The 12852-nt window shown below is 42.2% G+C and overlaps 1 protein-coding gene across 5 annotated transcripts in view; it reads right to left on the reverse strand.

Moving 5' to 3' along the window:
- BTBD10 (BTB domain containing 10) overlaps positions 1-12722 on the reverse strand; it is a 30662-nt gene extending 17940 nt beyond the window's left edge. The window contains exons 1-3 of one of the 5 annotated variants that reach the window (XM_071559012.1): positions 12650-12702; positions 11855-11889; positions 4788-4946 (exon numbers count right to left, since the gene is read on the reverse strand). In XM_071559012.1, coding sequence (XP_071415113.1) covers positions 4788-4888 — 101 coding nt within the window. In that variant the 5' untranslated portion in view covers positions 4889-4946; positions 11855-11889; positions 12650-12702. Of the gene's footprint in view, positions 1-4787; positions 4947-11854; positions 11890-12649 lie in introns of all 5 variants that reach the window. The other 4 variants (XM_071559013.1, XM_071559016.1, XM_071559014.1 and 1 more) reach the window with 4 other exon arrangements.
- Between the last annotated feature and the right edge of the window lie 130 nt (positions 12723-12852).

Here is a 12852-nt window from a genome sequence, read left to right on the forward strand (position 1 = left end):
GGCTGAGGGAGCTGGAGGTGTTTAGCCTGGAGAAGAGGAGGCTCAGAGGTGACCTCAGCACTGTCTAGAACTACCTGAAGGGAAGTTCTGGCCAGGTGGGGGTTGGTCTCTCCTCCCAGGCACTCAGCAATAGGACAAGGGGGCACGGGCTCAAGCTCTGCCAGAGGAAATTGAAGTTGGAGAGCAGAAAAAAATTCTTTCCAGAGAGAGTAATCAGGCATTGGAATGGGCTGCCCAGAGAGGGGGTGGATTCACCATCCCTGGAGGTTTTTAAACTGAGATTGGCAGTGTCACTGAGTGCCATGATCTGGTAAAGGGACTGGAGTTGGACTAAGGGTTGGACTTGATGATCTCAGAGGTCTTTTCCAACCCAATCGATTCTATGATTCTATCATTCCAGAGACAAGAAAAGGGTCCTTCTGGGAATGCTTCATGTACTTACAAAATGCTGAAACAAGTGGCATTTCCATTGACAACCCATGAATGCATCCACCCAGCATGCAAAACTAATATTAGGGGGGAAAAAAATCTCAGCATTTAGCATCTGCACAATAAGTTCACATCTATGGATATGATTTAAAAAGAAATTGAAGATTTTCAGACTCAAGAGTCATGGCAATGGAATCGCAGCACAGCCACGTTTTGTTCATAAATGCAGTAGTGCAGGCAAGACTTTGGATCTAATACTATCTAAGCAGAAAGAACAAATAAGAAACTATCAAAAGGGACTAGAACAGAAGCAGATTCAGAAAATAAAATCCAGGACAAATCTGAAAGAAGAGGCAAATTAAAGCCAAAGGTTTTCCAACACAACTCCAGTAAGAGCACTTAGTACAAGAGAACTACAGTCCCCCAACAGCTCTGCAGCATTACAGAGAAATTACACGTGGGAAGCTCATAACGGATGAAAAATTAAATAGAGAACACAGAACAGCAATATCTAATAATGAAAATATGAATTCAGAGATCATTTATTCAACCTTCACCACCATTTAGTCAACATACTGTTCCACAACATTTGCTTCCTTCTTATTCAGGCACTTAAATAAAAAGCATCTTAAATTTTTTTTTTGTAATGGTTTAGACAAACAAGACTGTATCATTAGTTAGTCATCTTTAGCACCACATGAATTCATTCTGTCAGGCTCTTTAGATACCAGGGATCATCTGCTTTATATTTTTAGTCCTTATTTTCCGCATCTCTCCCTTCCAAGCTTTCCATTACATTGTCAATCTCAGAACAAGTAAGAAAAAGGAGAGAAAACAACAGTTCAGCTTGGCAGGTTTCAAAACTTGGACAGTGACCCGACTAGAAAGAACAGGATATACTGGTAACCTGTGTAAGTGCTCAATACACACACCCTTTGGACAGCTGTGCCACATCCTTGGCCTCAAACAGATGGCACAGTGAAGAGACAAATCCCATGGCTTTCCTTACTCCACACAAGCTTCACACACTGCAGGACAGCTCACAGCCCCGGCTGATGCGCTTTTTTAGGTCTAGAAAGTTATCTAAGCTATTTTAAGAAGGATAAGGCTGGAGGATTAAAAACTCCAAAGCACCAAGTGACAAGCTCAGCTTTCTTCTTAAATATTATTCCCTTGTTGAGATTCATTATGAAGTTCTTATTTCACCATTACATATTCCAAACCAAAAGTATTTTCACCTCATAACAAGGTATTTGTCTTTCACTTTCAAAATATAAGACAACAGTACTCAAACCTTTTTAAGTTATATTATTACAACTTATGCCTCCAAATACACATTTCCCCTGACACTGCATTTTTCACACAGACTTTGACTGGACTGGAGAAAAAGTGTCAATTAATTCAGAATCAATAGTAATATGTCTATATTCAGCCACACAAAATCCAATTATTTCACTGAGGCTTTTGAATAAAGTACACTATTTTCCAATAATTGGATTCACTGGAGTAATCAAGTATCTCAAAGGAATAAATAAGGTAACAAAATATTTATCCTTAATTTATCCCCTATTGTATTACAATGTCAAACTATTATTTGGATTATCATTCTCAGAGATTTCAAAATGGGCATATTTTATTTGGGGAAAAAAATGAAAATGATCCCATATTAGGTTGAACACTATTTTCCTGCCATGCACATTAAAAGCTTCCATAAAATGCTCACTGTTCAGCATTTTATTGGAAACAAATCATGTTTTGCCAGAAATATGCCCAACTTAGCTGCCATTATTTTTGGGGCAGAGATTTCATACCTTCTGATGTGTGAACCTTGAAATCAGATCATATGAAATGATCGACCTTTCTGAAAGGCACAGGCTGTGGAGCTCCTTGAGTGAACTCCCATCTGCATCAAATAATCTTTTCAGAAAACTGCACGGCCTTTTATTTAAACATTACCCTGAAACAGATAATCCACACAAGAGCACACATGGTAAGACACATGCCCTGTTTCTCTGGACTGGATTCACCCAGCTCCAGCTCCCAGCTATTTCAATTTATTACAGACTTGCCTGCTGACTACAGTTCATCCCCATAACGCCGTTTCTGCAACGATCCTGAGTGACTGATCAAGCTGTCACTGTTAAACCTCTGGGTTTTCCCTGCCTCAAAAGGCATGGAGTAACTTCTATAACTTCAGGGAAGATTTTTATTAGAAGGAATTCTGAGCTGTTGACACCAGACATCCAGTAAGTCCACTATACACCCAACAGCTGCTGTATCAGCCCTTTTGACCACAGTATGTCGTGCCCCTTCCGGTGCCAACAGGACCGAGGAGCAGGGGCTGGCACAGGTGACAGTCCTGGCTGTCCTGGGTTGAGCTGGCAAACTGCCAACTGCCCAAAACAGATTTCAGAGCTTCCCTTTCTCCCCACCGAGGAAAGGGAGGAAAGGAAAAAAAACCCACCTTCAAACTATGTTTATGCTTAAACTAACTATATATATTTATACAGAAAAAATTAAAAGTACAATATAACAGACACTTACACAAGTTAGAAATAACAAGAAATAACTTCCCACTCTCCATCGAAAAGACATTCTATCACTCTAGATCTATAAGCACCTTAAAAGACACCCAGCAAGAAAGTATAACAACAAAATGTTTCTACTTCCCTGAATTTAAACAAAATGCAAGTAGCCACAGCAGGAGCAGGGCCCAGCACAGCAGAACAGCTGCAGTACCTTCTGTCTCTACTTCAGCCGTGATGGAACTGACCAAACACCTCCCACTCCTGCACTCATATCCCAGGTTTGTGTTACCTGGTATGAAATATCTCTCTGATTACTTAGTCAGGCAATACCTGTCTCTCCCAATCCATGCAGACTCGAGCCTGCCAATTTGAGGCCCAACTAAAACCACCACACTGGCCCAGGTCCTTGGCTCCTGACTGTCAAACACTGCTCAGTCCTATGAAGAACACACAGCTATTTGCACAGAGTTTATCAAGCCACTCGGATCACACGCTAATATAACAAGTCCTTTTCATTACTTTAAACTCCATGTCATGGGTCATCCGTACCAGTATCAATTTGGGGTTTTATTCCAGATCACCAGTCACAGGAGGCAGCCTGGGAATGGAGATGGCTGGAATAATGCATGAACTGGGCTCAGCAGTGAATCCCCCACCAACCAGCCCCCCAGTCGCATGCAGTGCCCCCTTGTACTGACACTGGGCACTGCTGATGCTGTGCCACATCCTAAATAAAGAGCACGGATACCCCACCTTCCAGACTCCTCCCCTCATGGAAAACATCAGCTGTACAAAGCCACGTTCCACAGGCCTGCACTGACCAGCAGCACCAGCCACACTCCTTGGCTCTGCTAATCACTTCATTATTCACATCACAGGCCTCTAATTACATGGGTCTCCCTGTCAGCCTTTTAATTATTGGTGCGTTCTTTTTTCCTGTCCTCTTGGATTTCTGACAATTATCCAAGATTTAATGACAGAAAAATAGCCCACAATATTAATTGCCCATGGAATACTTTGGGCAACATTAGAATCTGGTTTATCTGCAGTAAAAATGTGAAATAAGTTGGTGTTATTGAATGTGCTCTTTAGCTCTTTTCCCATCATCTTCCAAGTGGGAAAGTTTAAATCACTCACAATTTTAGCTCGCTAACAGAGATGTTTCAGTTATATTTAGCACTTCTAAAAGGGCAAAGTACTTGGAAGACACACACTTATTTGAATGCTGAAATACATTTCCAGCAATATGCTTCTTCACATACATTTGCAAGGTGACTAATCGCTTTTTTGAACACTGCATGCTGGAAAAACACTAATTAATTTCATAATTTTGTCAAATCGTGAAGCATTTAAAAGCCACTGTGAGGAATGCAGGCAAAAGCAAGATCTGACACAGCTTTACAAAGAAAGTGCTACAGAGAGCAACACTTGCATGCAGGCAACTGTTCTCACCATGGACAAATTGCACATATTATGCTATTCAACAGAGAGTACCAGCACCAAAAAGTGGTGAACAGGAAGTAACTCCCAGCAAGCACCCCAAAAAATTCATTTATTTAGTAACTCAACTGGTGTCTTGATATGCACACAAGACATTTAGCTTTAAAAAAAAGACTAGAATGCAACTCATGGCAAAACAAATCTAAGCACAGATTAAGGAAGCTGACAAATCAGTTATGTTAAAAAATGTATTTTAAATGAATTAAGAAATGGTCCTTTTAGGAAGAATTACAAAATTTATGACAGGACTTGCCACAACCAGATACAGTAGCCTTTAGGATGGATTTCACTGTAGTTTTTGAGATGCAATAGATGGTACATAACACCTACCTTGAATGTTTACAAAGTTTACGAGGTCTATTATGCAATTTCCGATCCCAATTCTCTGGATCACTGGAGTTACTGTCATAAGGATGAGGCCGTCCTGCCATTCCACTGCCAGCTTCCTCACACTACTGCTCTGAAAAGCACACATGCAGCACTCACAACCTACATTAAGAGAGCAGTGTTGACCTTTAGGTAATGCCACACAGGAGAAAAAGGTAAGACATGCAGAATTAAGTGTTGTTAGGCTTTGATTTTTTTAAATGCAGATTACAGAAAACAGGAAATACTGCAGCACAACTTGTAAATTGCATGACATTAATATTTTACACATTTTGCTGATACTGGAACTAAAAAGATCATTTTGTTATAAGACAAAGTTCTACAAATGTTGACAGGCAACTTAATTTTGCAGCAATTAATTTCACTGTGTCCAAGTACAAAAGTCACTGGTTATAAAACACAACGCAAACATATAATAATTTTTGTCAAATGTATAAAGTTAATTCAAAGCAAGATCCCAACTGTACAAAAGAGACCAAAAGTTTTGCAATTTGAATGGCTGACCAAGAGGAAAAAATAATGAACAGTTATGTCTCAATCCTCACTACAAAATGGAATTTACAGTAATCCTTAGAAATACTCAGTATGGTTCAGTTTCACTGATTCCTGCAGAAAGGTTGCAATAATTTAATAAAAACAGATAATAATAAGCTACTTTTCCTTGACTGGGATCCAATATTATGTCCAGCTCCCACTAAAATTCACAGATCAAACCACCATGTGACAGTCAGTCTCAAAAGAGTGGTGTTCACGTCGTATCTATAAGTGACACTTGTGTCAAGAGAGCTGTACAATTCAGAATGACCTGGCTACAAAACGAGAAAGTAGTCACAAGTGAGCAGCTGATGATTGTACAGCAACTGGAATAAATCAAATTACAAACAGATAAACCTGCTAAGTAACGGAAAGGTAAGCTTAATGATTATTTAAAATTTTAAGCTAAATATTTTAGAAACATTGTTATCTCCACCTTGCCCCACCTTCAGTGTATTTCCATTACATTTGAGGAAACTTGTCCTGTGTGGAAGCAAGTCCCAAAAGAATTGGAGACTTCTTTAAAACAAAGTTCCTTCTCAAATAAACTGTCCCTTTAGTTATAGAAAACAGAACAGCTCCTCTGGCAAATTTGGATTCTCCTAGCTACACCTAGACCCAGAAGTTTTAATTACAGGGGAATGGTAGAGAACAAACTTCTTGAAAATGTTGGTTGCATAGTTTTTCCTTCTTGTTCAGGTCTAAGCAACAAAACAGATTTTATACAAAGTATACAATCTCCACAGCCGGGTTGGGTCTTTTTCCTGTTACAGTTTCTATAATTAAACACGCTTCGATTGGAAGACTGGTATGGTCAGGTGTCCATATAAAGTCAGGAAAAGGAAAAAAAAACATTTTATTTAAAATTACAGGAAATACTCAACTTTGTCATGCAAAGAAAAAAAAAGCCAAAAAGCCCCGGTAAGCATTTCATGGTGTTATTACCTGGAAATTCAGGTTATCACACAGTCAGTGTGTGACGACACTACACAGAGGTTATAGATCTACACACATTTATCAGCAGCTTAACAAGGAGGAGCCTACAGCCTATGTCAGAACAGAAAAAGTATAATTAAGGAGACAAAGGGAAGGAAGGCTGGTTTATAAATCTAATTGTGAGTTACTCCAGGAGCAATCATTCCAACTTAAGTGCAGCATGATGTACACAACAACACAGAAATAGAGACACCTTTTATCCCATTTTGAAACAAATTGTGTTCGTTGGGTTGAGTCACTCGAGCAGGATACGCAGCAACTCTGGCTACTCGTGGCAAGGACACTGTGAGGAACAAAGAGCCACCAGACACATCCCAGTGGATCCCACAGCTGGCACTGTGCCCTCACACCCAGCTCTGCCCACCGCAGGGGTCGGGCTCCTGTGCCTGCCAAAGCACCACAGCGGCAGATTATTCAGCACCACGAGCTTTTGTTCCTTTCCACAAACTCTCTCCTCCCTTTAAAACCATCTAAAAGACACTTCACCCTCTCAGGTATGGAACAAAGTAGGTGCATTACCAAAAACAGGCTGGGACCCAGCACCCAGTTTTTATTCTATTCACAGACACGAATATTTGAATTTAGTTTTTGTACTGGTAAGATGTGTAAAAGCAGCTGTTTTTATGAGAACTGTAGCTGAAAGGTCAATTTAAAGTAATTTCCTTAAATTGTCTCATGCTTTCTGCCTTCTCCCCATCTCTCTTAGAGCAAAAATGCCACAGGAGCACACAGGTCCACACACACTTCCGAGAAAAAGCCTGTTTTAAGTAGGATCAGCTCTCAATCTGCTTTGCTATGCAGCTACACGCCTAAGCCATTACAAACAATAGATGATACAGAAGGACAGAAACAAACAAATGGAACTGCTACTCATGAACAACAAACAGCATTCCCTTTTCCCAGCTTAAGGCATCCAGTGAACCCCAGCAGTGTCACTGATGGAGTACCAGACTGGCATACAACTCAGAACCAGAGCACAGCTCTGAAAAGAACATAATTCAAGTGTCCAAGCATGCCACACTATGAACAAGAGACAGTATTCCCTCCATCCTCCACTCCACAGGATCTCAGCAATGAGCATTTCTCTAAAAAACAATCTGCTGCAACACAGCCAATTATTCTCCTTGATCACTGCTGATAGCATTTTTGTGTGGATTGTAAACAAATGTGTTCATCCATTTTATTTCAACTTTCAACACACCTCTAGACTATAAATAAGGAATTCTTTTGTTTTACTTTATTGAAAAGACTTTTTGTTAATGAGCAAATGCTACATAAATTATGTACAGTAACTAACTAGTCATTGATTAATTTTTAAACAATTCTGCAAAACCATGTTTTTCTGCAATAGAAAAGAATGTTTCAGCTGTGGTGTAATTTTCTTCCAAAGCATGTTTTGAGGAACATTCTGACCTTGTGTGTAAAAAATCAAAAAACAAAAACTGCCAAGAGCACAAGGCCCCAACTACGATTCAACACCTTTCATGAAATCAAGGAACTGCATCTGAAATGTTAGTAAAGGCAAAAAGGCAATGGGAGCACATGAAATACAGAATGAAATCCAAATATCCTCAATGGATCACACAACACTGACATGTAGGCCCCAGTGATTGCCATTCTAGTTAGCTGATAAGCAATTCTCCAGGGGCAAGGAATGATTTCATACCCTTCTGCAGAAAAGCTAATTGTGCTGGTTTAAAGGTAAATTGGCAGGAGAAATGAACACAAGACAGACTACAAGTCAGAGTTACAATTTATCAGAAAGATTACGATAAATGCAATGATACAGAGAAAAATTGGTTTTAACCCATAAAACCCAGATGTATAACCCAGCACCCCGGGGCACAAACAGAGTGGTGTCCATTGGCCCCTGTGCTGAGCACCCCCTCAGTGCAAAGTAAAAGGAAAAGAAATCTCTTGGTCGCAGGCTTGTCCAGAGCAGCAGTCTCAGTCCTGTTGAGGTTCTGGTCTCTGTCTGGATCTGACAAATGGTACCAGAAGTCCCAAAACCCGTGAATTGTATATCCTTAGGTGCAGGTAGGAATGCCCAGTACCTCCCCAAGGGCAGGGAGTTTCACAATGGGTGATTTAACTCTGAGTCATGGGATATTTTGGGAATCTTTGATGGTCTAGGTCATTGCAGCTGCCCATTGTGCCAGTCCCCAATGGCCCATGAGCAGACATGACCCCTCAGGCTGGGTGTGAAGGTGCTGGTGCCTCCCCAGAGGGAGCTGTCACAGCTGAGTCACTGGTGTGAAGACAGAAACACTCCCCTGTCTCACAGGGGTTCTTTAACTCCCAGCGTGTGGCCTGAGGGGTCAGGTGTGCCCTGGGCAGCTGCTGCAAAGGATCCATTGTTAACAGTCCATCGGAAATTACATACAAGGTGTAGAACACCCAGTTTTAGTTATACCCACATAGTGATAAACTGGTCCCAGCCCCTGTAACTAGGACACTAATACTCCACAGAATTATCACGAGTAACAGGAAATCAGGGAACAGACTTGAATTTTCAAAGCTTTCAATATGGACAGCTAGAACACTTCAGATTTGCTAACATTAACCTGAAGCCAGAATCATCACTAACTTATGAAAGTTGGAGGCTACTGAAATACATGGGAATTGTACAGACAGATACCCTGTGGGTTTGAAAAGCTGGAAATCGATGTGGTAGAGCCACCTCAGGTATTGAAAAATACAGTAATTAACGTGTTTACACCAATCCTTGAAGACCTCATGAAAGGATGTACCCTACACTAACTTGTGACAGATTCTTAACAGAGTATTTTAAATAATGCCTAAAGCACATTCGGTTCTATGCCATGACAAAATACAATGCACAAAAGATGCACAGCAGATTAATCAAGATTTAGACAACATCAGGTGCTGGACAGCAGTCAACACACACTTTTGAGAGATGCAGGACTTGTATTTTTCAAGGTACTGCAGGTTGGAGGGGGTTGGAAAAGGCTCTTTTGAAATCTTTCAGGAAAGAAGCAAAGCTAATCTCAACCAGAATGAATGCATTTCCAGCCAGTCAGCCAAACTATATTTGTTGAGAATACTCGTGGCCTGCAAAGCTCCAGAGTCTTACTAAGAAAGATAATTAAAAGACCCCAAATTTCTTCTGGCCACCAGCTCATCAGGTAGAACAAAGAACTGATTGTTCCAGCTGTCAGTACTGAAGACAACATTCAAATAACTAACACATAATACTTCAGGTGTCTGCTCAGCTTTAAGCTTTGGACAGAAGCATTTTCCAAAGTAGGGCAGGTTTCAGAAGCCTGTCTGCTCTAACCTGCCCCATCAGCAAAATACTCTGTAAAGGTGAACTGGGATAATCAGAAAGTGCCAACAGACAAGTAACCAGTGAGGACAAAACCTGGCAGGAGTTGTGAGAGAGAAACTCCAAGACTCAGATTAAATATTCAGCCTTTCTCTAAGGGGTGACAGTCTGCTGTTGGCTGCCTCTAGTCATCAAAGCACAAAAGCAGCAACAACAAAAAGGAACTTACAAGTCAGATTCACTGGGAATGCAAGCACAGTGACATTACATCCTAATTAAGAAATGCAGTTCAAAGAACACATGCTCATAATGCAAACACCACAAATCATGGAAATCCATACCTGTCAAGTGAGTTTGTTGCAAACTAGTGCAGACATCAGTGACAATTCAGCCACATAAAGTTACTTTATAAATTATCCTCACTGAAATGTTACAAACTGACACTGATTAAAACACAGCTAAGAAACATCCGTGGCAATACAGTCTCAACATTAACATAGTAGGTCAGGATTGAAGCTTTTTTTAACGAGCAAGTAAAAAGGAAAAAGGGGAAAAAAATAGTCACAGGAAGCTGATGATATTCCTATCTATAGAACCATAAACAACAGATACCCGGTGACTATCCTACAAGATTTAACTTCATAATTCCTAAAGAGAACATGATGATAAAACAGCTATTTGACATTGGAAGCCTAAAAAAGCAAGAGGCAGATGATTTCCAACTCCCCCTCCGTGTTAGGACTCACTGTGTGAAATCTGCCTGTAAAAAGCTCAGTGGATTGAGCAACTTCTCCCACCTAAGGCAGAATCTTGGCTATCACAGCAGGAAAAAGGAGCAGCACCCAACTCCTTGCCACTACTACTGGCCCCAAAGCCTGTGGCCCAGCAGAGACAGCAGAGAGACACAGGGAGGGCTCCACCACACTCAGCACCAGGGACGAGGTGAAGAGCACCAGAACATCAAACAGATTTACTGAAGGAACCAGTGAGGTCTACACCCATGGCTGTACCCAGCAGCAACAACGCATCTCAGTGAGCAAGAAAATTCTCACATCTGAAATTAATTCTAAATTAGATTTGGATTTTATACATATTTTAAATGGATACACACTTTTATTGATAAGCAACCTCACCAGGCCAAGACTTTAGCAACACTGCTAAAGGAATGTTGTACTGAAAGAAACTGGCAAATAAGGAGGGTTTGGACAAAGCAATCCCAGCCTCGACAGCACAAGCCATGAAAACACACAGTTTATAACAAAGTGACAGAAAAACCAACAGGGATGACATCTGTTCCCAATTTAACATGCAATGTCATCCACACATCAGCTGTTCACCATTTTCAGGCACAATTCTGCCTAAAAGGAAAACTGGGCTTCAAAAAGGAATTCAATGTGTGATATGAGAGCTGCTTTACCTTGTTGTCTTCCTTAACCCCCACATTCTCTGGCATTAACACACTGGGCACCTACACAAATGTGGTGAAAAAACTTCCAAGGCACAGACAAGCACAGGCAGGATGTACGATGAGGTTTCGAGACAGAAATGGTACAAATTAAGAGGGAATATTCAAAGGTTGTTGGCGAGACATCTGTGTCATAACAGAAAATCACTGATGTTTTGCAAGAGACCCACTCAAGACACACTGACAGACCTACAGGACACAAATGGTGGACCAATTCTTCCTTAACTGCAGAGCAATGAAGAAAAAAGGAAAAAAAAAGAAAGAAATCAACCAGTTCCTTTTGACTGTACCTGTTCACACTATAGGAATTCAAGGTAACCTATGCAAAATAATGCAGAGACACCTTTTTTTTTGCTCAGATAAAAGATAACAGGTGTGAACTATCACTTTATGAACTGTGAATAGTGTGAGATTGGTAATTTGAATTGCATTTCTGAGATATCTAATTCAAAAGCTAACGAAGGAGTGATCGACTTCCAGGGAAAGGATCAACAAAGCAGAAGCACCAACAGAGGTAAGTACTCTTTAAATGAATCACTGAAAATGATTCACGAAGAACACAAGCAAATAAAATAAGGAGAACAGGGATGACAGTCAAAAGGCTACTGAGAAGCCAGATTTTAAGCATGTAGTCAAATTTGTAAGAGGCAGCCAATAATAAAGAACAAAAAGACACAGTGCTCAACCACTGCTTTGGACAAAGAAGCCAGACAAGTGACAGGAACAAACCTGGAAGAGGTCTGTGATGGAGCTGAATCCCAGTTCTGAAAGAAAAGAATTCTAAAGTGACACAGTGGGTAGGAGCAGAGATAAAGAGGAAAAAGATGCAGAAGCAATAGCTAGAATCAAAAGTGAATTTAAATTAAAAAAGCCCAAACGACAGGCAACTGCAACACGCAATTGTACTATGAAAGAATTATCACACAGGCAATCGATATTTTCTGCAAATAAAATATGCTTACGTAGAAAAAAACTTATAAAGATACCGAACTCATTACGAAATTGTTTGAGTGGGTAAATCGCTGTTCAGGGATTATGTAAAATAAGTGTGCTCAGGAATTACATGACGGCTGTCAGGCAGTCCTGAGCGACAACACTCTCTGCACAGGCCTCACAGCGACTGCAGGTCCTACCAATAAACAACATACGACGAAAAGCGATGATTTAAGTCGCGTCCAGCCCGCTCAGGACACCCGACAGAGCTCTCGGGGCTCCGCGGCCGGAGCAGAGGTGAGGGGGTACGAGGCGGGGGTGTTTAAATCCGTCTGCGGGGATTTTGGGGTGAGAAAGCTCCAGCCCCGGCCGGTGGGGCTGCCCGGGGCCTCCCTCTGGGGCACCCCCCTGACGCGCCCGGACGCCTCCCGTGACACCTGCTCCGGGCGGGGGGTCGCGCAGGGGCAGTCCCTGAAGACCCTGTGGTTCTGCGGCGGGGGAGCCGGCGGTTCCCCGCGGCAAAGGGCCGCACACACCGGCCGTGCCGCCGCCGCCGCCCTCGCTCCCTCTCGCCCGCCCTCCGTCACTCACCGGCCGAGGCGCGTCCGCTCCGCCGCCCCGCCAGGCCCGGCGCCCGCCGCCACCTCTCGCGAGAGCCGCCCCCGCGCCGCGGAGGAGGCGGTGGCGGCGCCAGGATCTCGCGAGAGCCGCGGGGCGGGGCGCGCGCGGGACGCCGTTGCCAGGGAGCGGCGCGAGGCGCCCGAGGGGCCGCGGCGGGGGGGGCGGGACGGCGG

The sequence above is a fragment of the Pithys albifrons genome, chromosome 6, assembly GCF_047495875.1.
Source record: "Pithys albifrons albifrons isolate INPA30051 chromosome 6, PitAlb_v1, whole genome shotgun sequence".
NCBI classification, from domain to species: Eukaryota; Metazoa; Chordata; class Aves; order Passeriformes; family Thamnophilidae; genus Pithys; species Pithys albifrons.